The sequence below is a fragment of the Syngnathus typhle genome, linkage group LG11, assembly GCF_033458585.1.
Source record: "Syngnathus typhle isolate RoL2023-S1 ecotype Sweden linkage group LG11, RoL_Styp_1.0, whole genome shotgun sequence".
Taxonomy (NCBI): Eukaryota; Metazoa; Chordata; class Actinopteri; order Syngnathiformes; family Syngnathidae; genus Syngnathus; species Syngnathus typhle.
Window position 1 is genome coordinate 4358505 of NC_083748.1, and position 24664 is coordinate 4383168.

Genomic DNA, 24664 nt, shown 5'->3' on the forward strand with positions numbered 1-24664 from the left:
TCTGGGGCAAAACAGAACCACTTTTCTTTCAAATAAAAATATATCTACATGAGCCTGAGACAAAGTTTTCCATTATTGTTCATGTCTTTATAAATGTAAGCGTTATTTTAATGCAGAATTTTTCTAGAACTTTAAAAGGACTATTGCGTGTTCGGCACTCTACTTTATAAAACAATACAGTGATGACATTATTAAAAGTAATAATAATAAAAAAATGACTTTTTGCTATAATTCAATGACCAATCTGGACGTAGAAATAAGACAGCGACTAGTAAAAGTAATTTTTCACAAATGACAGAGTATGTGCCCATGAGTATTTTCACATTATCTGTCTACATGTGTTGCACCATTGTTTGCGTTCACATATCCTTTGGTCTTGAGATTTGTCCCATGCGCTGGGTGTCACGACGGGGCCCATCTTTATTTTTGCGCCGCAGCAAGTTTCCTTTATGGTGTTTGGGAATATGGCAGACCGTGCTATGCTAGTTGTGGAGCAGGTGGTATCATTTCTCCATCATGTTCTGAGTTGTGAGCTAAACTCTTATATCAAGGCATCACCGTTTTTTACGATGAAGTAACTATTGCAAACAACAGCAGTAGTGGTGAGCTAATACTTTTGCACAGTGCTATTTTTTTCATGTTTCTCCATCAAGACGTGGCCTTGCTTCCTCCCTGGGAGGTTAGTGTCCTCCACGGCATGGCTGTCAAGCAGGCGGCAGCTTACTTATCAAGCAGGGCCAGGTTCAGGGGCCCCAAATGAGATGAGAATCACATCTCCCCCTTGCACGGATCATTTCAGAGTGACTATGACCGCACTGAGTCTCCGAGCGATAGAGCCCTCCTGGCCTCTCTGCTGAGGCTCAGCCCCCCCCACCCCTCCCATCCTCTCCATTTCCATCCCTGTGATGTAAACAAACCCATTACCGTCAGGGGCAGCGCACGAGGTCCCTGGACCTGGAGATGCAGCCCACAGTAAAGCTACCGTGGAACTGAAGCCCCCACGCACCCCTACCACATCCCCTCCCTTCTTCAATGGCCGCATGTCCGCATCAAGGCGGTAGAGGAGGAGTCAGGATGCCTGGGCACTTTTATCTAAAACCTCCCTAGAAGACAGGCGAGGGGAAAAGGGCTCTTGTTGATCCTCGACTCCTGTAGTCAATCAATTATTGGATCAAAGCGGGCGGCGGGCCAAAGCTCTCCGGCGTGGTGACGCCTGAGCCGCCACCTCGTCCACAGTGAGTGACAGGCGCACGGCGGAGGAGGGACAAAACTGCAGGGACGCCTTGGCTAATCTGCTCAGGCACGACACTAACTTTAAGAGTATGAGATGAAGCCTGACACAGGCGACAAACAATGCACGGCACATACTCAAGGTCAACAATCCACATCTGCTTTGGACTTGCATCCATCTCATTTCCATAACGCTTGTCCTCATTCGGGTCGCGGGTGAGCTTGAGCCTATCCCACTTTGCAGTTACACCCTGGACTGGCCGCTAGTCAATTGCATTCCTCAAATATGGACAGATCAAATCAATCCATTCCTGCAAAGTACGTATATTAATACACCATATAGGAATTGGCTATTCTTAGATGTTTTACATAAGCCTTTTTATACAATTTCTTTTTTTTTCTTTTTTTTTTTTTTTAAAAGTATCACCAGGGATGGAACTAAAGGGTGGCCAAGGGTGGTTAGTCCACCCTTCGTCACTCTCTGGGCAGCCCCCTGGCCAACTCCACACTTAGGAGAAATTTTTAATATCTGTATTTTTCCTCCAATTTTCACATGGATGCAGTATTCTTAGACTCCTTGATACTCTGTCACATTATTTGTATTAACTGATAATCAATATATTAGCGTAGAATTGATCTGAATGCAAATTATAAAAAAATTTGAGGAAACCACTTGATCCTTACAATCAATGTCAATCAAAATGATTATTGTGACACCATAGCAAGTGAACATGGCCGAGAAGTCTTTGTTTAAAATGTGCACATATACTAAACTTCAGTTTCCTGCATTGTTAAATAATTGTGTGTTAAAATGGGAGCCCTTTGCAGAAATCAGTATCCAAGAAGTAGTTCTCATTTTAGAGAGGTTGCTGACCCCTCCAAGGAAATAGAACTGAAGAGAGTAATATTTGTTTCAATTAATGAATAGCAGAGGTTTATTTAGACAAGTATTTCCTATATTAGATTCTTCATCTCATATTAAAGTGTTCATTTTCGTGATTGCCTTTGCGCTCTCTTCCATTTAAGTGCAAATGAACAACAATATGCATTGAATAATTTCTCGCTATGTAAGGCATCTCTCACCCGGCAATCACGACCTGATTTGCTGTTTCGATTCATCAACACACGATTCTAATCATGATAATTAGATAAAGTACGGCTAAGAGCTCTTGAGGGATGATATGTGATGCAAGTGACAAGCTGCGGCGGTGATAAAATAAACACTAAGTGAGCCGGGATGTTAGACGTGCAACATAAGACGCCTTGCATGGACAGCATAGCAGACAGATTTGTAGACAACATTCTTGCGGTTACACGCTGACTGACTTTCTACAGCTGCAAGCCATCGCGGACGATGCATGCTCTTGAACGCATACCAAAAAGCAATAATCTCTGCAACGCATTTATTTCCTTGTCATTACAATGAGTCACTTCCGTTGTCATTAATTCATACACAATGAAATTATCTTCCCCGCCCACCGTATCACCATTTTTTGTAACGTCACAAATTCATTCTCATAAATTAGCATATATCACTTTATCTTTGCAATATTACAATTTTATTGCCCACGTTTAACCACTTTTTTAAGATTACAATTTAACTTAAAAATTAAAAACAATTCTTAACTGTCATTTTCATAAAACAACTATCTTAAAAAAAATTCTTCTAAATATTACAATTGTAAAGTTTTACTTCACTTTTAAAGCAAACAGGAAAAAAAAACACTGCAACAATTCAGTTTGATTTGAATTGGGATCTTTATTTGATAACAGTTACGCCAGTGTTACAGTAAACACACCCACAGGCTGAAGGTAGTAAATACCAATACAAGTTTTCCCACTAGTCTAATATTCATAGAGCAGAATAAATTATATCATGATAATATACACACACATACATGCCGAACAAAATGAGCAGGAACTCAGAAAGCAACTAAACAGGTTAATTCAGCTCATCGGGGGATCAGGGAGGAATAAGATGCTTTAAATATCCAAATGTTTATTGAGCGTTAGAAATGAGTTTGATACACTAAAGACGACTCTAATTCTTTTTTTTTTATCCTTCTTGTCTTTTTTTTTTTTAAGTATTCACAAGTTTGCAGGAGAAGCAGGAGAAGCAGGTGATTCAGTGCGTACAAATCCAGCGCCACTCAGGTTTTTTTTTTTCTTTTTTTTTCCCTCCCCCATTGAGCGCGTAAACATGAAACTGGTCCAGTCCTGCCTTGCCAGCAGGTCAAAAGTTCTGCCGAGTGCTCCCATGGGGGTCCATTCGGAGCAGTTTTTGTCCTTTCATTTGGACCACATCCAGGGGAATTCATTCCAAAGTGTTTACACATTCTACTTCCCAAAGCGGGATTCAAACGCAATTAAATACAAAGTCCAACAAAATCAACTGAAAGACAACAGACGGTCAAAGTGAAAGGTAAAGTTTTGTTTTAGTATAAAACATAGTCTTTAGAAACAAGAAGCCTGTACACATTTGAAAAGTTTGACCCCCCACCCCTCCACAAAAAAAAGAAATAAATGACACATGAGTGGAAACAGGTGGTCCTGGATTATGTCAGATGAAGGCTAAAAAATATTTGAGATTTTCGATAGATCATACTAAGAGCTCATAAAATTATTATTTTTGTCATAAACGTGTACCTTTTTTGGTCAGTTTTCTTGTAATATTACATGTTGCCCCATAATGTTGCAATTTTATTTTCATAAAACGTTTTGAATTTTTTAATGAAAATTAAATCACAAATTTTTCAAATCAAATTTTTCGTAAACTCTTTTATTATTTATCTTGTAAAAGTCAAACTTTCTTCACCCATGTTACAATTTAATTTGTGTAAAAATGCATCCTAATTTTACTTCATTTTTAGTAAATCGTCAACTTCATTGCCGTAAAATGATGTCATGTTTTTCTCCTTTTTGTCCTTTTTTGGAAAAAGTGTTGGAATGCTTTCTAGGATTTTTTTTTTTTTACATGTTTCGGAAGGAATGCTTGTGTGAAGGTGCATGATTTTATATTTATGTGATTTAATCAACTTTTCACGCTGGCAGACAGGATTTAGTGTAATATAGCCCGGCTTCCATATTTTTAAACAAAATACAGTAATGTCCCAAATCCGTTTTCCGCAAACAAAGCCGCCCTTCCCCATGGACCGCGGCTAAGGATGGGCTGGAGGTTAGTGGGGGACGTCGCTTAAAAGGGGTGGGGCGGGTGGTTCTATTGGCCGCCAAAACACTGCTTAAAATTCCCTGCAGATTCCCTCCAGCCAGACTTCCCACAGAGTGGCCAAGTGCTTTTGGAATGTCAAGATGGATATGAAAGCGGGAAGGTCAACCCCCCTAAAAAAAAAATGGAGCTCAGGGAAAAGAGTTGCTAAGGGGGAAAAAAAACACTCCTCTTCATGGAATCAAAGACCAACATTTGAACAACAATCATACATCAACAATAATATTAACAATATAAAAAAAGCAGAGAAAGTAGTTGAAATGATGAATGTGAACTACTATCAACATTAAAGTCAAAAGTGTTTGCTCTGAAGTGTTGGTCCAGCGGCTGGCCGTCCTCAGGGCTTCAGTAGGCCTGACCCGTCTCCACCTGCAGCAGTCCCAGCACGGCCGAGTGGTCACCCAGCTTCATCCTCCTCTGGGTGGACAAACTCACGTTCTTAGCCAGGTAGTCCACGGCAGCTAGCAAAAAACAACAAGCACATCCTTTCAGTACTCGCAGGGCCACAACAGAGCAGACTAGAGCAGGAAGAGAAATCTTAGCTTTGGGGTCACTAGTAGAACTGAATTTAATTTTTTCATATGAATATTGTGAATGGATTTTTTTTACAATTTGGTAATATTACTTAATTCTTGTATATATATATATATATAAATCTTTATTGTCTTACGTTTTTTTTGAAGATGACTATAAACATTTTTGGGAGAAAAATAAGTTTTTTCTGTTTATCAGAAATTTATTTTCCTTCTATTACAACTTTTTCCCCACGTCACTTTGTCCCTACACTAACCTGCCCGTGTCACCTCTCTGATTGGCAAGCGACCATTTCCAGATGTATGCTCGTCTTTTGAGTCACGTGACATTCACAAAGACCTATTGTGATGAATGTGAAATAGTGTGTCAGAAGCCAGAGTGAAAGATGTGAAAAATGTTGGCACGCCACTGGCATGGCGCATGTGCAGCCTGGTAGAGCTTCCCTCTGTGCCGTCACTCAGCACCCCCCCCCCCCCTCCCCGCCCTCCCCGCCTTGAGTATGTGAATATGCGTGCCAGTCTTCATTACACTTGGCATCTGCGATTTCATGCCCTCCACACTCCACGCGGCCGATCATTTTCATCACCCGATGGCGGCTCCCCCTCGATTCATTAGCTGTCCACTGCGCTCAATCAGCGTCTTAATTAACCCACCATCAGTTTGCATCCGCTTGACGCATCGCTGACGCAACTTGCGTACACGGAGCTTTGAGATGGAAATACAAACAAATGGCGCACAGGACGGCGTGCTTGGTTTTACCTTGGTGAATGGCTGTGACAGCATCAGTCAATTATGCTAATCGAATAAAGCTAACTCTTTCCTGCCCCTGGGCTGTACTAATGTGTGTGTGTGTGATGGAGGCGAGAGGAAGAGGTGGGCAAGAGGACATGGCGGCCCCGAGGGCGTGCCGCTCTTTGAAGTGGCCCTCGTTCTCTTTCCCGTCCAAATGGAGAGGGATGTGACTCAGCCACGATGTGGGGGCAAGGGCATCTTTATCAAGAGCACGTGTCTCAGCCTCCAGGTGCAAAGGTCAAGAGGGCCTCTGCTCTTTTGTGTTTTATCATTAGTTCTCATTTCTCAAAAGCGTTTTCCAAGAATATTGCACATTTTAGTACGCAGTCAACCCTTCATTATATCACGGTTCCGCTCGATGGTAGAATTTATTATTTCTTTTTCTAGTCTATTTTATTTCTGTTTTTTTATTGTTTTAAAGGTGTCCTTAAAAACAAGTTAAAAGCTGTAAATATTGTAAAAATGTGAACATTTGAGGCTTCGATGGGTTACTCTATTATTTTTTTTTACACTTTTACAATTAACTTTAATTGCATTTTTTGGCATTCAAGTATTATTTTTGGTATTTTATATTTTGGATATTTGTAGATGGCTTACTTTGGCCGTACTGGCTGTACTGGTAGCCGGCAGCAGCAGCGACGGGGTCCACACTGTAGCTGGTGGCGCTGTAGGTTGGGGGACAGTAGGACTGCGAGGAGGCCAGGCTGTCCACGCCCTTGATGGTGTCCGAACGCTGGCTGCAGCTGGCCGAGATGGGGTTGGAGGCGTCCAGGCTGCCGTGCAGGGGCGAGATGGAGAAGTCGTGCTGGGGCTGCGAGGGCACCGCACTGCCATTGCTCAGGATGCTCATCACCTGGGGGCACGCCAAAAAAAAAACTTTGAATAACCGATCGACCTGTTGATAATTGCTTTGATCAAATTTATTTGTATCCGTTTCATTCAAAAGCAGGACATTATTCGAAAGTGAAATTCAACTTTTCATAAAATTGTGGTAAAATATTGGGTTTTGAGGCTGGCACATTTGCTATGCTTGCCAACACAATAATTTCAGAAGAATTCTTCCGAATATCTTTGGGAAAGACTTCCATCCATTTTCTGTAGTGCGTGACCTTTAACTCTATCCCATCTGACTTTGAATAGAATACAATGCCTTTATTGTCATTGTAAAATTGGGAGGCAGAATACGCCTTGGACTGGTCGCCAGCCAATCATTGGGCACTTCCATGGAAAGGCGCCGTTTCTGCTCAGAGTTGAGCAAAAAAAGGATCGAGTGGCCCGTCTTTTTCTTCAGGACGGGTTAGGGGGCGAAGGGGTTTGAAGGGAACAAGAGCGACTGTTTCCATTAGCTGGCGCTGTCACTGAGTGTTCCGATGAGGGACACCGAGGTCTCGGGGCGATAATAGACCCGCCACCCGCGCCAGACGGCCCCCGTCCCGCGGCCCGAGCCGGAGCCGGCGGCACAACAAGCGCCAAGGGAGTCCCTAATCCCTCGCCCCCAAGCCCGCCGTCTCATGAATAGTAATGGACTTGGAACTGGTAAATGATCCCCTCAGATCCCCGCGCCGAGTCGGAGAGGCCCGCTGATACTGCAGGTTAGGGCTCGGCCCCGCAATATGACGGAGCGTGCATTATTCCCACTGCATAAAGCTTCCAATTCAATATTCTAGATTATTGTAATAGCATGTGACATTCGCCGGAGGAAGCGCTCGCTCGGAATGTGTTCAAATGGAAGAGATTACCTCCCAGTTGTGCTGCGATCTCAAGCACCTTGTTAAAGAGGCGGAATTAAAAAAAAGTACTGCAGTATTTATAGAATTTTACTTTATAAAAATACCAGAAATATAGTATTTGGTTGAAAATTATCTAATTTTTTTCAAAACAGTGTGATATATTGCACTATATTTATTTTCAACCTTACAGCCGTTAAAAAAGGGAATTATAAATTGGGGCTTGAACGGATTAATTGTGTTCCCATTAATTGCACTGTGAAAAATTACCTCGAATAATGGATATTTCAAATTACAGACCGGCTCACAAAACTGAATTCGTAAAATGTAGCCAAATTTTTAGAAAAGAAATTCAAAAAATATACAATAACCCTCTGCAAAAAATACAATAAAATACAAGAAAAGCCATAAAAACAATGCACAGCAGACATTGTTAGTATAGGCAGAGGAAAGAAAAAAAAAAGACCTGTATCCCACACATGCTTCCCTCCTATAGCGAGCAGGCCTTCCTCTCAACATCAGGTTCACGTTGAGTTTGGCTACGCTACGCTGACCTGCGACCCCTCGCCTGCTAAACCAATTAGGCTCTCGCGGAGGCCATCGCCGCTTGGACATATGCTAGCGAGCCAGAACAGGAGGAATCGAGCCTTGACGACATTCATCACATCTTTCGCAACGCCGAAGCGCTCTCACAAATTGTTGTGTCCGTTTCTATACGTTTGTTCATTCCACCCATGTGATACGTCTGACTGAGATTCATAAAAATCCCTGCGACATTTGACAACGTGTCCTGCAGGGAGAGTCCGTTTTAGCTTTTAATTGAAGCTCGATTGCATCGCCCTCCCCGATGAAGCGCAATGGCCAACAATCGCTGCAATTACGGTAATATTCACGCTCATAAAAGTTCTTCAAAAGAAAATGGAGGCCTTATCTCCAGAAATGGCCGGCGTCACCGTTTTTTTTTTCTGTTGCTATTTTAGTAGATCAGGATGGGTCAGAAAGAGCCTTCAGTACTTCTCCAAAAGAAAAAATTTGACTTCAATCGTTTTATTTTTGCTGAAGCAGCATAGATAAGCACCCTCTGCAACTTTCTGTTAAACATACTAATGTTAAACATACTATGTAATACATAGTTGATCTTATATGCTGCGGTTTTAGCATAAATGTTCCCCAAAAGAATGACAACCAATTTGTTTTTTTGTTGTTGTTGTCATACTCTGCCGCCCTACCCCCCCCCCCCCCCCCCCCCCCCCATCTCCTTCCTCTTCCTCAGCCGCTCGTTTGTTGTCGGTTTTCGCACGAGTGCTGCTCGGGGAGATAATGCGAGCCAGGACTTTAGTTTTGCTCCGGGCTGTTCCCTCTAACCCCCCCCCCCCCCCACAGATAGATTACTTTAAAAATAATAACAAAAAAAGTAATTAATTCTCTCAAGTTGCGAAGCCCGCAGCCTGCGGAGAATTGTAAATTGATACAATGTGCATCCTTTCAGATAAATAAATAGCATACTCCAGGCACATAAAGAGCTCCTTTCATTGCTCCCCTCTCATGTCTGCAACAGTCACGTTGCATTTTTCTTTTTTGTGCGTGCGTATGTTTGACGACTTTCCCTTTGTGCAATATTGTTGTTGTGCCGTGTGGAAATTAACGCAAAATAAAGATATGCACTAATACCCTTTCAAATACAATTCTGGAGGGAGATCTGGAGAGATTTGTCCCTGTGCCTGCGTTGTCTGTAGGTGTGAAGACCTGCATTAATACCATTTAAAATATAATTCCGGAATGGACTCTGCAGCTTTTGAACACTATTAAAAAAGACGGCAGAGTCCAAATAGAAAGGAGAGCATGGGTATTCGAGACATGAAGAGAAATCGAAATGAAAAATTCTTGAGTTTTGGAGTGACATCCGCTGTATAGCCACCCGTTCCAACACCTGCAGCAGTGTGTGTTAAAAAAGGAGAAAGTATGAAGGCCCATAGAAGAAGGGTAACGGGGCTTGAGACGCGAATAGAAAGTGATATTGAAAAGAAAGACATGCAATAACACGATTTGAACTATAATTCTGGAGTGAAATCTGCAGCTTTTCCTCCCAATCAAACACCTGCAGCAGTGTCGGTGAAAAAAAAAAGGAGAGCAGAATTGCAAAAGTAGAAAGAAAGTAGTAGCCATGATGCCAATAGAATGTGATGCAGAAAAGAAAGACATGCATTAGTGTAATGTTAAAATGATTTATGGAGTGAAATCTGCAGCGTTTTCCGGCACCTACAGCAGAGAGGAAATGCAAAGGCCTATAGGAAGAGGCACACGAACAGAAAGTGAAACTTGGGATCGTACTTTTAACTAAAAAAATTCTGGATTAAAATCTGCAACATATTCTCCCGTTCAAATAACTGCACAAAAAATAGAAGGGGTGCAATAACTGTTAAAAAAATACCGAAATCTGCATATTTTTTTTAGAACCTGCAACAGTGCGTGTCGGACTACAAAATAAAATTGGAGAAAATGTGCATTAAAACGGTCAAAAATACAATTCAGCAGTGAAATCAGCAGCATTTTGTGTGTGTAAAAAAAAATGGACGAGTAGAAATGTGACAGCCATCTGAAGAGGGGCAGGGGGTGCTAGAGACGCAACTAGAAAGTGATAGAGTGAAAGTGAAGTGGAGGATTTTTTTTTTTTTATGTACAAAGACTCCTTTAGGACTGCGCTGGCCTGAGGGCTCGCCTGCCTGGAGAGCTGATAGCGAGAGCCCCTCTGTTCCATCCAGCACAGCCGTAGCTCCACAAATACTCTTAATCTGCGCAAGACTGGATTAGTTCCTCTGTCACCGATAGCTGCGGCGCTGGGCCCAAATGAAATGCCCTCGAGATGTACCTTTAAGTTAGGCAGAGGTCAAAGGCGGCCAGACGGGAGGTGGGGGAATAAAAATGAGCACTGGCAACATGCGTGCCACTTATCTGAATGCTGCAGAATGTCGCATTTTAGCACCTTAACAGATGGAGAGCGATTAGTGGAGATGCGCGCTGGTGACGCATGAATTGCAGATCGATATTGGGAAGCGCTGGTTTGTCCTCGGGCGCTGATCATCCGGGGAGTGTCTGACTTTGACAAGAGACAGTCAACTATTCCAGAATACGCAATTGGGAAATGGAACATTGACAGCAAGTACAATGGTCTGTCACACTCAACATGTTCTACTTTGGTATTGTTTATTCTAATTAGAAAGCTTACATGCAGCATTTTTTATTTATTATTTATTGTTTAAACAATTTGATTTAAAATGTCATTTATTTAAACTGCATAATTTACTGTATATTTGTGCACCCACTTTATGATACATATCTCTTGAATATTATCATTTATGTAAGAAAATAATGAATTGCACTTTCTAATTTATATATAGGCGTCCATTTTGTCTAAAGTTACCATTTGTATAAATGATCAAATTGAGGCATAGGCAAGGGGTGGGTGTCCTTATATTCACTAAATAGGAGGCCCAATCGACCTTATCTAATAAGTCCAACTATCTAGGAGTAAAGTCCTGCTCCCCTTCCCCCTCCCCTCACATAAAATGAGGGGGGGGGGGCAGCCCAGCGGGCAGTCAGGCCCCTCATATGAGCAGACAAAATGACTATTTAAAAATAACAGCGATTGCATAAATTGAATTAAAGCGTTTTGGTCACGGTGGAGGTGGCGCGGTGCAAGGGGGTGGGGGGGTAGCTGGGGGTTGCGCGACGGTGGCAGGCAGCAGATGATGGGCTTTGGCCCGCATGCCACTGTCTTAATTGGCCGCGGCACATTAATAACAAGTGAAAAGTGTCTTCCACCAGGAATGAGAGGTAGTGAGGGGTGGGGGTGGGGGGGTCTTGGAAGAATGCGGTGTTGGGGTGTGGTGCTAATTGTGTTCAATTAAGTGGCTGATTGGCACTGACAGAAAGTGGGCATTGACAGGAGAGGCGCTGATGAGAATGATTAGAAGCCGCTGGAACAAGCTGTCACTCTTTTCCTGTCCCTCCAGTCCCCCCCCCCAAAAAAAACAGGCAAATAGTACAACTAATTCATATTCATCTTACTCCCATATCTGAAAAATATCTCTAGAACCAGGAAGAATTTTATCTGCTTTTGACACAAAAACACAATAAAAACCCAAAGAAAAATTTCCCAGAAAATAGCATTATTTATTAAAAAAATCATATTCGACTTATTATCACACACAAATACACTGACCACATACCTGACCCCAAAACATTAAAATAACACACATCCACCTTTTATTCCGCACAACCTTTCTAGTAATGCCATAACATCTGAGTGAGCACAGCTGTCCACTAACCTCTTAAACACATCACACCACGAGCTATCAAGTCCCCGCCCCGCACTAACCAGAGGTTAATATGTCGTCTATTGGACTGCAATTGGAGAATGTGTGGGGAGCAGTCGTCTATTCTTTGCTAGTGATATGCTTGAGTAACTATGGGATGGATTCAGCCACTGGGAACAAGAGAGGCCCCCTTCCAGAAGTGCGCACACACACACACACTGTGACATGCACACACACACAGACTTCTAAATTAAACGGCAGATTTTCTGATTCTAGGAGAGTAGTTTTGGTTATGTGTGTGTGAGTGTGTGCAGCAGGAGGCAGAAAGTGAAACGGCTGGAGAAAATGTTGGAAGAAGGCAAGGATGATGGGGAGAAGAAGAAGGAGGAGGGGTGGGGATGGTTTGTTTGCTAAAACCAGCAGGGGCCAGGCTTGGTGAAAAATGTCAGGTCAAATTGTTCTTGACAGTGTTAATGTCTGCACCTCATAGTCATAATTACATGTAAATAAATAGTGAAATAGCTCTCAGCTGGAGACTGAGTGGGGAGCTACCGAGGAGCCGTAAAACCCAGCTGAGGTCCGGCCGTGTGGCTTGGTTTTATTGGCCGGCTCGATGCTAGCTTTACGAATGAACTTTGGCGCAAAAGGGGGTCGCCGCCATGAAAGTGTAGGTGAGAGAGGACGGGGTAAAAAGTCAGAGTGGGGTATCAATCACATCAATGCACCTGTCAGAGTGGCATCTGGAACTAACAGGAAGCACATGTGGCATGCGCACACACGCAACATCCACAAGCTGGATGGCAGGTTCACAGTAAAAGCGACCCCGCGGACATCCCATAATAACCTCTCGCTCACGTGACCTTTGTACCTTCAGAGGAAGGGAAAGGGGTCACCGCCAACACTTCACCTGCCCGCCAACGACAAGTGGTTGTTATTGGCTCTTCAAGTGCTGGAAAGGTTGTAGAGGATAACAAGGTATCTAAATAACCGTTGGCTTCCGATAATGAGCTCAGCTCAAATTCATGATGACATTAGTGATTCTAGATCACGGCATTTAATTTACCTTATGATCCCCGCTGTGGCATACCTGGTTAGAATTCCTAATGAGTATGTGTGTATGTGAATAACGGGGTTTTTGTACAATAGACTCCTCCTCCCTGAGTGTTCCATTGATCCTGTAGGAGTTAAGGGTTTTATATCCCTGGTAGGGTCGTCCAGGGCAAACGGGTCCTGAGTGAGGCACCAGACAAAGACGCCCAATGAAGAAACACTTTTGGATGGCACTTTCCCTGAGGTGGGGATCGACTAAGATCCACTTGCGGGAGGGAGCTGGCTCATGGTCAAAGTCGGGGACCTTGTTGGTCCCATCGTTAATTACAGAATTACCTTGACACAGAGCTTAGGCTCTGGTGCCAGTTGTCTTGAGAGGGGTTGGACTCTTCCTCTCCGGAGTTGCCAAGTAGGTGTTGGTCACCTCAGGCTTTACTTTGATGATGGACTTTGTGGCTGTGTCATTGGACTTGCAGTCACATGTCTTAGACATTCAGGTGAAGAAAATGGTGGAACAATCTTCACTGTTGGCAGTGATGGTGGGTAGTGGGGGAAGGTCCCAGTCTGACCTGACAAGCCTTAACATATTACGAAGGGTCTGCTGGGAATGTCTGGCCTAGTCCCCTATCAAAAGGGTCTTCAACTCTCACCTCTGGTAGGAATGAGATCATGTCCCAGGGGAGATGGAAAACCACTGAGCCCAAATGGACCAAGTGGAGTGGTAATCGCTGAGGCAAAAAGTTGTATGTAGGAGGAAGCCACGGAGAACAACTTTGAGATGGCTTTGAGGTAATCCTGGTCTACCATTCAGGGGCGGGAAAATACTTCCAAGAACTCCATTGACAACTTTTTTGAGGGTGCAGGGTTGAGAGACTGTCTTGGGTCGAAGTCACCAGAACCAACTTGGTGGTTGAGATTTAATCAAACACCACAAGAAGGTGTTTATAATGTAGGGAGTAGCCTAAGTTGGAATAAGGGTCTTGTTGACGTCAGCTAAAGTCACCTTGCGCAGGATCACCGTTGTTTATTTTCGATAGCATCCAAGTTTGTGCCTCCTTGTGTAATAAAGGCGGCAGTGCACCTTATAGGCATCGTGAATGCGTGGGACACACAGCATGTGAATCAGTCGCAGTCATTTTGCTCCTTAAATCCCCATCTTCTAGGATTTACCCAAATTCATATTGGCTGCCTCGGTGAGATAAATGTAAATCACATTCCCCTTATATTTATTATTTATCGGGATGCGGCAGCTCACTTTCACCGGGAAATATCTCGCACTCGCACACAAACACCCTTGCATTTAAATAGCATTTTTATTGTCCGCCTTAGCCTTTCATCTGGGCGCTGCCTCTCCAGGGGAGAGACGTTTTGGAGCTTGGGAGGAAGGTGGCAGTGGAGGTGGAGGTAGGAGGGGGAGCGGGGGGTGGGTTAGTGAGCGCAGCCATGACATGCAGCCAAATGGAGAGGAAGGCAAGGTTGCTACGTGGAAAATATGAGCGGAGACGCCTAATCTGGAATATTTGTTTGTAGGTGTGTATTTTTAACTTCTTGTTGTTGTTTTGAATTAACAAAATAAAATGTAATCAAAATCGAATGGATTTTTTTCCAGTGTTTGTCCATGGTGGACATCTCAGCTGTGCTTTGTACAATTCTAGCTATTCTTTTTTTTTTTAAACAGTTTTAAGTGGATTTTTTTTTGCAAGATTACACTAAAATTAGATAGTTAAAGGGTGGTGCGGATGCCACAACACATTTTGCTGAGGATCTGGATTGTGGTGCATATCAAGAATTGATGTCTTAACATAGTTTTGTCATTATTGTCCTTCATTCCTATTTATTTCAGAGTGCTAATGGAAAAATATATATGACAGATAAATTTACAATTTGATGTTTAATTCAAATTAGCAATGTTAACGTCTTGGGGGGGGGCGTCTGCGTTGTACTAGTCAAACATGTGCTACTATTGATGTCTTGTTCATGAAGTTACATCTCTCCAAATGGGAACATTTAGCAGCGTACGCACACACACATTCTGCTTGTGTCGTGCACATTAGTGATGTCACACTCAGCGCAGGTTTCCTCAGAGTTCAGAAGTATTGCAAACACAACAGGCAGCAGTAATAATCTGTGCACAAACACTATAGCCACTGGATATGATTTACAGTCTCAGGATTTTCTTGGCAGCTGCCAACAGCGGGTTTCTTTTTTAATTTTTTTTTTTTTTTACAGAAAGCCTCTTACGTCTTATTTTTTTTAAACCGCTGCCAAATTGAAACAGCATTTGTTTTAATGGGACTTCTAATTAACCACTATGTACCCTTCCCTCCCCAGTTCACGCCCCCCCCCCCCCCTTACTGAGCGAGCGCTGGTGCTGTGAATGCAGGCGGGCAATGTGCTCATCCCCTTTGATTTGTTGTCAGCGTCGGCTGCCAGCTGACACAGTGCCCGGTGAGAGGCTTAATGCCCAAGTTTTAATAGTGTGTGTGTGGGGGGGGGGACTAGCCCCCCTAAAAAAAAACTATCTCTCATTGGTATTCAGGTGCAGGGTGTCTTGTTAGAAGTCAGGCAGAATGAAGCCAGATTGTTCCATATACTTCAACCCCCCCACTTCTCTCTCCATTTTTTGGCAGCGACAAGAGCTCTTAAAAATAATTCATCCCGTCTTTTTTTTTTTTTTTTAAAGAAGCGTCTTCGTAGGCTAATGGAGGAGAAGCAGCTCAGTTTGGAGTCTCCCCTGGCTTATCTCGCTCAGACAGTTGTGGGGAGTCGCTGGTGAGCACGGTGTCAGCGTGCGTTGGTGCGGTGCAGGCGGGCAGGCGGGCAGGCCCCGGGACACGGATCAAAGGGAGGCAAGGGTGAGAGCCGCATACTGCCTCTGATCCGGTGTACATATATGTGTGTGTGTGTGTGAAGGCCCTGCCCACTCACACAGCCCAAAGGCCCTCTACGTACACACACATACATCCCTGTCATTCCAAAACACTTTTATAAAACTCCGGGGAAAAAAAAAAGTTATTTTTCATCAAACGTTTTCAACTTGCTTCATCAAGACTGCAATGACATCTCGCGTGGCGGCCGGGGATACTGAACTGGTTGTCACTCGTGATGGGGTGCAGGGATGTCCGGAGAGTTTCTATCGCGGGCCATATTTTGGTTGTGGTTCCGCTCTGTGAAACCACGTCTCAACTCGTATTTCTTATTGAAAGGAAATAGGAAAACTCCCACTCTAGAAAAGTGTGCTTTATAATAATAACATAATTCAATATTGTTTGTGTTCAATTCACCATTGCTTCACAAACAGTGACCTCAATGTTATTTCTTAGTGGCGATTCCTTTTTTGTGTTAGCATAATGATTTTTGTGTCACGTTTTGGCAAGAGGTGGATCTAGCGACATCTATGGTAGATAATAAAATAATATCGAGTTCAGGTATCAAATTGAAAATGGTGTTTGGAAACGGCCAGTTTCACGCCCAGATGTCCTTAAGGCACTAAACTCCCCAAAGACATTCCTCCCCTTTGCCTACATTCATAAAAACACGTCTTTTCAGAAGTCCGTAACTACAGCTGCAACTTAATACTACAAACATCTTCTTTTTATTCTGTTGAATTTCAAATGTCCAGTAGTTGTTTGCGTCCATCTCCCAGCAGATGTCCCTGCCAGTCAAAAAATTTTGCTTCCAAGATGGCTACTTCTTGCCTCTGAAGCTAACTAGTTTTTTGAAACTATGTTCATTCCCAATGATTGCAGAAAGGCAAGAAGGGACTTGAGTTGAGTGTGTGTGTTTTTGTGTCTTGCTGTCCTCCGAAGGACCGACAAGAAAAACAAGGAAAATATTTCTGGAGTCATTGCTGCTGCCCAGCCATGCGCAGCTTACCCAGTGCCGCCCCTCAAGCAGCCAAACACATCCTCACAATGAAAACGGCCAGCGCTTTCACTTTTTTTTTGGATGGCTTTTCCACCAGCTGTAATGAGGGGGGGGGAAGTGTGCTGTCGGGTTAGGTTACGGGATTGGGATGGACGCGGGGCTCCTGTCGGGCCTTGCTAACGCTGCAGGATTCCATTACGGACTTGGCGGCGCGCCACTCCAGCCCATTTGCTGGGAAGCTGAGATTTTTTTTTTTTCCGCAACAAACACTTCGCAATGCACAAGCATAGGCAATCTCCTGCAAAACAGATCCAATCCTAAATACTCATTTCCATTCTAATGAATTGCTCTTAATATGTTCTCCTCATCAAGAACTGCAAATCATGACCAATGAACTCAATTTGCAATGTAGGTGAATATGTTTAATTGCAAGCCAGCTGCACTAACCGCTAGTTGTTTGCCCACTCGGCGGGACTCCGCAACCGCCAGCGTGAACTTTGATTCCGCTGCCAGTGGGAACGTTTGGTTTGCATGCTGAGAGACTGATGGGAATGCCGAGCGACCTTACACACTAGCGTGGCATGACGCATCAAAATATCAACCAAAAAACATGCCCAAAAATACACATTTGAACACAGAAAAAAAAGATCATTTTCAAAAATTTGCTTAATTAAAACACATTAACGATGTCGCCAATTGCCACTGGACTAGAAAAAGTTCATTTTCAAAAACTCGAGTACTTGTTTTAATAAAACCAAGTACCATCCATTATAAGTGTGATATTTCACAATCATCTTCAAAGTTGTAAGTATTTGGTTTGATAAAACAAAGCTGTCACTCATCAGCTAGCTAGTTAACTAAAATTAACTAATTAAATAACTAATGAGTCTGTGTTTGGGTTCTTAAAAGAAAGTAATTACTCAACTTACATAAGCAATATAAAAAAAACTGTATTACAGTACATATATTTCAAATGACTTTAGTGTTCCTGGCTTTTTTTTTTCTTTTGCAGTTTTCTCAGCCGGAGCATTAGCAGCTAAAGCCCCCTGCGCTACGATTAACAATCAAACACGCTGTGAGCTGCCGTGTTATCCTCCTCCGTCACTCCGGCAGGAGAGAAAATCTCTTTTTTGTCACAAAATCCTTAATTCTTTCTACTAAAAAAAACAGTAATACCGAGAATCTGCTTTGAGAAATATTTTAAAAGGGGGTGGGGTGGGTGTGGGGGACCCAAATAAAACACGTGAACGATGGGGGTAATTGTGGACAAATGCGGCATTGAAATTCATTTTCAACTCTTTACGCACCATTTCAATCTTATTTTCTGCTTGTTAACCGCATCTTGTCGGTGAGGGTGGGCAAGGCTGGCCAGTCTTGATGGGTAATTGTGTATAATTCACTCCGTACACACGATTTGCATCATTTACAAATCATTTCTTTGCCGCTTAAAGCTCAAACTACACCGCGGCGCCCGAAGAGGTTAACTCCTGACATTCTTTCTTTTTTAATGCAGGAAATAAGAGGCCCTGAAATGGATTTAAACAGTAAAAATAGTGCCCAACTTCTCTGCAATTGCTTGAAAATAAAACAGTAAGGAAATAAGGGCGTAGAAAAAAAGAAAGAAACTGGAGTCTTGTGGCTGCAGACAATTACGCCAAGAAGATTACGGGTCGACATTTTTAAGCTTGAGCTAATTATTTCATCTCCGTGTGTTCTGGCTGCGACGCGCAGGATTTAGACGTCCCAGGAAAGTGGCTGTTTGGAACGGCTCGAGTGCTCGCCGTCAACTATCAAGATGAATTTTAATTTGTTGATGTTAATCCAATTGTTTTACCAATGTAGCAATTTGGAGTCTCTGAAATAAATCCAGGCGCTTTGGAAGGCACGCATAAAAGCCCACATTGGTAGTTATACCGCCGAACATTTTAATTGCACTCAAATACGATGACATAATTCTTATAAATGAGGAGAGCGAGAGGAACATGATGAAGTTTGACTAACCTGCGGGGACAGCCCGTTGCCGACTGCGTTCATGTGGTTGCTGGAAGCCGAAGGGCTCATAAAGGAGTCGGAGTAGCTGGAGAAGCTGTGTCGGTTGGATGACAGGCCGTATGCTGAGCTGCTGTCACTCAGGCCCCCCTGGTGCATGGAGGATGGGGGCAAGGGCTGAGGTCTGTGCAAGGTACTGCCCTCTGACGGCGGGGAAAACGTACACAAGCAAGGATTTCAAGCCGAGAAGAAAATAATTATAAAAACAAATAAGGCAGACAAATGCACTCACCCTGCGATAGTGTGGTGCCGGGGTAACTCGCCTCCGGGAGTTGGTACGTAGGTAAAGTGGGCATGCCGGTGGGTGGGAATCCACCGGGAAGAAGGTGGTTAAAGGCGGCGAGCTGATTGGCCCCGGCCTGCTTACGCCATCTTGCCCGTCTGTTGCTGAACCACACCTGAAGGAGATGTCAGGGAGTAAAAACAAGATTTGAAAGTGTCACTTTTTGCCTATTAGATCCAAAAAGTAATTCAAAATTCATTAATCTTCCAAATTTGTGCATATTCTATGTTATTGAAACAAAGCAGCGCAATGTTCAATCCTCCCTTCAAAACTTTTGGTCAACAACAATTCTATATGTCAATCGATCAACTGCCTGCGCTTTTTGTGGCAACTTGATGCCTTAATAGAAACATGGCAAAATGATTAATCAGCCCTACTAATAGTTTCCCTATTTCAAATGTGACTGCTATTTAGAAAACCAAAAAAGAAGCGTCTCCAAACTCTCGTCTAGACGGACAGCGTTCCCGAAACGAGCAGCACACAATCTCAACCCCCTGAATGAAAAGACCCAAAAAGTAGGAGTTCTTTAGAAAGATTTACACATTTTAAAAAGGCTTCTTCTTCAACAAAACATGAATATAATCAGGCCTTGTGAAAGGAGCCGGCAACCTGTTCCATTTAGCCCAGACAAGGCCCGGCCTTGGCTGCGTGCTCGGGGGGGTTGAAGGACATTGATCTATGCCTCGCACAGGCAATTCATCAGAGTTTAATACACTGTCAGCGCAGTTCATCTACTGTTGTGTTTCAAACGGCCCGGCCCATTGTGAGCGCACATGAAAGAGGGGCACAAAAGCCCCTCCGTACGCCAACCAGAACAGTGGGCACAAAGAGGGGGGCGTCCCTTTTTAAACAGTCCTTCAACAGGGACACTTTCAAGGGGACTTACACTTGCGGCTTTTTTTTTTTTTTCTTTTTTCAAGAAGAGGAGGTGCCTCCTTTTTTCTACACACAAACATCCACATAAACTCATCAGAAAGGGCCTACACGGGATCTTAGCCACATTTGAATGTGTGACTTTTGGAATAGGGTGAAATCTTCATCTGCCGTGGCCTCAATCAGCGCCCGCAAAACAAATGTGATGTGTGGCTGCAGTCAAGTGGTTCCTATTGGGATGTAGTGGAGCGTGCTCGCAACTCTGAACTATCCAAACTCCGACTGGGCCAGACAAACAGCTGCCTCGCCCACCCTTCACTTCCACACACACACACACTCCTCCCCGCACCCACCCTTCTTCATCCCGCAGTGCCACTTCACCTCCGACCTCATCCTCTGACCCCAGCCCTGCTTTATGTTCATTTTCACTTCCTCCACCCCCCTCGTTGTCATCCAAGGAGAGCGAGGCGGCGTTTCAGCGCTAGAGCCACAAAAAGGCTTAAGCGTTTTGACGATGATGTTGAGCCTCAGATTTATATATTATTAAGGTATTCAGTATAGCATACAGTCTATACTTATGTATGTTGTTATTTTTCACGTTTGGTTTGTTTTTATTTAGTATTCCATCTTGTTAACTTGTTAAAACAGAAAGAAATAGAGTTGATTACATTCAGAAATAATATACAAAACTAATTATTACAATGACTTTCTTTTAGAATAATAATTATCACAGTTGAGTATAGTTGCGTTATATAACGGTTAAATTAGATGGCAGGTAAAATGTTTCTTAAATTTTCCCATAACGGAGTGAAATTAGCCGAATACAATTTTAAATAGTACTTCAAAAATTAAAATTAAATATAGTTTAAAATTACATTATTATTCTTGTAGCTTTATCACACCTTACATATTTTTCTTTGTTTTCCCGTTTTCAAAATAGATTTTAGCAGTGGCAATTTAATGAGGTCCCATCAAGACAAAATTTCTGTAGTGATCCAATAGACTTCCTTTTCAACACTTAAAAGTTCACTCTACAAACTAAAGGGGTCAAACGATGTGCATATGTCCTAGCCTGAGGCTCTTTGACACTCCAAAGCCACACATCCACACACAGCCCCAAGCCGCAGATTTCAGGCTGCTCCCTGGAACCCGATCACAAAGTCACCTTGGACCACAATTCCTCTCAGCTCTCCTCAATCCGGTTTAATTCTCTGCAGCGGCACATACAGGGAGAGCTCCCTCGCCGCTTGCGTATCTACCTGCACAACGGGCCTACTTCTCAAAGCGTTAAGAAGGTTCCTGGCATATTTGCGCTCTGGACAAGGCAAAGACGGAGGACGGCTTGCGAGCTTAGCTCTGCTGCAGGAAGCGCGGAGATGGAGGAGGACCAAAGGTGAAGGTTGCCTACGTTGTGTGCAAACCTCGCTGGCTTCGGATCAGTGCTGGTATTCCTCATGCAGTGCAAAAGTGCAGGAATCATTGGACACACTTGGTTGAGCATTCACTCTCATCATACCGTGTTCTACCAATAGTATGCTAACAATGATTTTGCATGTGTGTGTGTGTGTCCAAATTTTCAAAGTTTTTAAAAAGTGTTTGAGAAAGTTTAACACGCTTCAATGTGTTTAAAGCATATAGGAGGTGTCTAATTATATAAAATATATATTTTTATATGGACTCGCAATATTAGATTGCAGATTTGTGCGTATAAATACAAATATACCATTTATATATACATATAAGATACGGAAGCATGGAACTGCCGATTTGGAGTAAACAGTATGGACCGGGTTATGTCGTTCGAACGTACTGCACAATTTCAGCGTTTATCTTCCAACGATGCATTTTAAAACTAATCTCTGAACCCACTGCACAGGCTCTTTAAAACATTGTCTGTGCAGTTACTAAAGGTTTTATAACTCGTGTGGGCATGGCCTTAGCCTCCAATTCAAATCAAGACATTTGCCTCACAATCGTCCATTCACCCTTCGCCAAAAGGATCGATTGCTGGTAAGCTGCCTCCGTGTCTCTTTTGATATCGTCCCTGATCTGAGATCGTCTCCGTACTGCGCTAGCGAGTCGTTCATCTTCAATAGACGGATCATGCGTCCAATTCCCCCATGAAGGATGCCGTCAATAGCAGGCAAGTGCACACCGGATGTGTGACGCCTCTCGGAAGCCAATTTGCGACATGTTGCTGCAGATGAATAGCGAGAGGCGAGATAATGACAAAACAAAATATCCAGCCCCGACACATGGGGGGGGTGATGCAACCAGCTTCAACACACAAACACTCCGCCAGTCTCCTACCACGCAATATCACTCTTCCTCACCCTCTTTTCCTCATCGCCCCCTCCCCTTCTTCCCTCTCCTCCTCCCGCTGCCTTCCAGACTGCTGGCACTATGCTAATTAAAGTAGCTAGGAGTGTGAATTTGAGAGGAGAGTGGGATTAACTTGATAAGTATCAGGAGTACAGAAGCACTGTACCAAAGTCATTTAAATTCTAATAATAAGAAAGTGTTAGAACATTCACTCTGACGCGCGGCAACAATTTCTTCCAACCACAATCTACATAAATCCTATTTGTGCCTTTATGAAACATAAACCCCACACTGGCGGGAATACAGTTTGCCTGTTGGGTTCGGCTGCCGCCACCGGGCTCCATTGTGATCGTCTCTCTTTTGCCGCTGGTGGGCAATTGATAGTGAAACAATCGCTACTTTGTCTTACATCCCTCTTGGTTTCTGTTGCGTATGAATTCGCGGCATGAGTCTGAGCTGCAAAGCCGCATTTTAGGAACAAAAAGGAGCATACTTGAGTCATTTAATAAGAATCAATCAAGCGTTGGACTAGACGTCTTTAAAAAGCGGAGAAAGGAAAGAATGGCTGACTTTCCTCAATTTTTACATCTTACAGGTGCGATGCTGAGGTGTCCTCAAATATTTGTCCGTAGAGTGTTTGTAGACATGAGTGTAATGAAAAATCAGACACACCAACCCAAATGGTAAGCATGAGCCGTAGACAAAGTGAGAAACTTTACACCCTACCCCACCTCAACAATTGATTTTCATGCTTCGTAAAAGCCGATCCTTATAACTTATTAGATTCCACTAAGTATGATAGCGACACGCAGAATGTTTATTGGTAATGAAAGAGGATCTCTTGTGACACACTCGGCGGCATGCGGGGTTTACAGAGTCACACGAGGACGAACTGGTTCAGTATAATGAGGAGAAATGTGAGAGTTGAATACCGTAGCATTGTTCAAAATCGTTTTTCACCAATTAATCCTTATTTCTAGCTTTTGAATTGTCAATTTGAGTGTGGCCTGAAATTGAAAAATCAAATGTTTCCATCATTTAGTTCTTTCTGTCAACAGGTGTCTTTGAGAATGGAATGTTCCCTGATCGTCATCTAAAATTTAATCATTTTGTAAATGGTAAATATATATGTATCTCAGTTTTAAACGATTCTTGACGATTCCAGTCATTTCCACTCTATAACCCTTCCATACCACCACCACTATGGCTTTTTGATATTCACGCTCATGTTGACATGATAGTTGATATCTGAAGCAAAAGATACTGCAGGAGGCAGAATTCCCTCCCACTGTGACGGGCCTTCAACGGCTCGCATGGATCATATGCCGCAATTTGTCAGCCGGGGTCATAAAATGCGCTGGCGAAGGAGCGCTGGTAACTGCTGCTGAAAGTGACAGCGGGAGCTGATAAAGATGGATGTGAGAGCAGGAGAGGGGGTCTTAAAATGACAGCCTAGGCACGGACACAAGGGAGTAGGCTGCCTTTTATGAGGTGCTGAGTTTGTGTTGCGAGTCAAAGCCCAACGTCGGAATCCCAGAATATATTGACAGCTCGGGCCTCCTCAGTGGCTACTACTTCCTGTGCTGGAGGACCTCCGTGATCATCTCTTGGTTGCATCTTTTCCAATATTTGAGAGCGGAGAGAATGACTTGATTCCTGTCATTTTGGAAGACAAATACAGCTACGCAGTTTTTGTAATCTGTATTGAACCGGACAACTTGGGCGTTCAACGACATCTGGAGGATGCGTCATTGCAGCTGTGCAGGAGAAGCCAAAGGGTCTCTTATCTTCTCCCATCATTTGGGCACCTTTGCAGAGGCCCAGCTGGTGCCGTGCTTCAACTATGAAACACATGTGCTTTCCATCAAAATCCACATGTAAACAACCAGAAGCGTAGCCATGGGCAAAACTCAAAGCGGGGCTCAGAGACTTCAGTTCCCCTAAGACATTCAGATGTGAAATTTCTTGTATTCTGTCAAAGTTAGGTTTTGAATTTAAGATGTACTCATTTTGTGTCTTCATTTTTGAAAATTCAAGCCAGTATCAAATAGCACGTGAAAATGAATCTCAACAAAATATACCAGAAAAGACACAAGAAGTCCACCAACATGGTTTGAAGTCGCCATTCTAGGCTAATTCGTGAAACTACCATGGGACTCAAATGGTTTGATTGCTACCAAATTTGAATTACGTGTACGCAATTGCAAAAGATTTGCTTTTTTTGTTATAGCACGTGGGTGTCGCATGGTGGCGACCTTTGATGACTGCTCATGAAGTACTTAAGTCTAATAAGTCAACTCCACAAGGCCAGACCAAACCTCATGTGTGCAATGAAGATCCACGGCCGGAAGACTTCATGAAATGTATGATGTACAGATGCAGATAAATTGACATT

The 24664-nt window shown here is 43.2% G+C and overlaps 1 protein-coding gene across 2 annotated transcripts in view; it reads right to left on the reverse strand.

The window, feature by feature from the left end:
* Positions 1-2969: 2969 nt before the first annotated feature.
* pax7a (paired box 7a) overlaps positions 2970-24664 on the reverse strand; it is a 43431-nt gene continuing 21736 nt past the window's right edge. For both annotated transcript variants that reach the window (XM_061292114.1, XM_061292113.1), the window contains exons 6-9: positions 19024-19189; positions 18744-18934; positions 6380-6635; positions 2970-4917 (exon numbers count right to left, since the gene is read on the reverse strand). In XM_061292114.1, the coding sequence (XP_061148098.1) occupies positions 4802-4917; positions 6380-6635; positions 18744-18934; positions 19024-19189 (729 nt within the window). In that variant the 3' untranslated portion in view covers positions 2970-4801. The remainder of the gene's footprint in view (positions 4918-6379; positions 6636-18743; positions 18935-19023; positions 19190-24664) is intronic.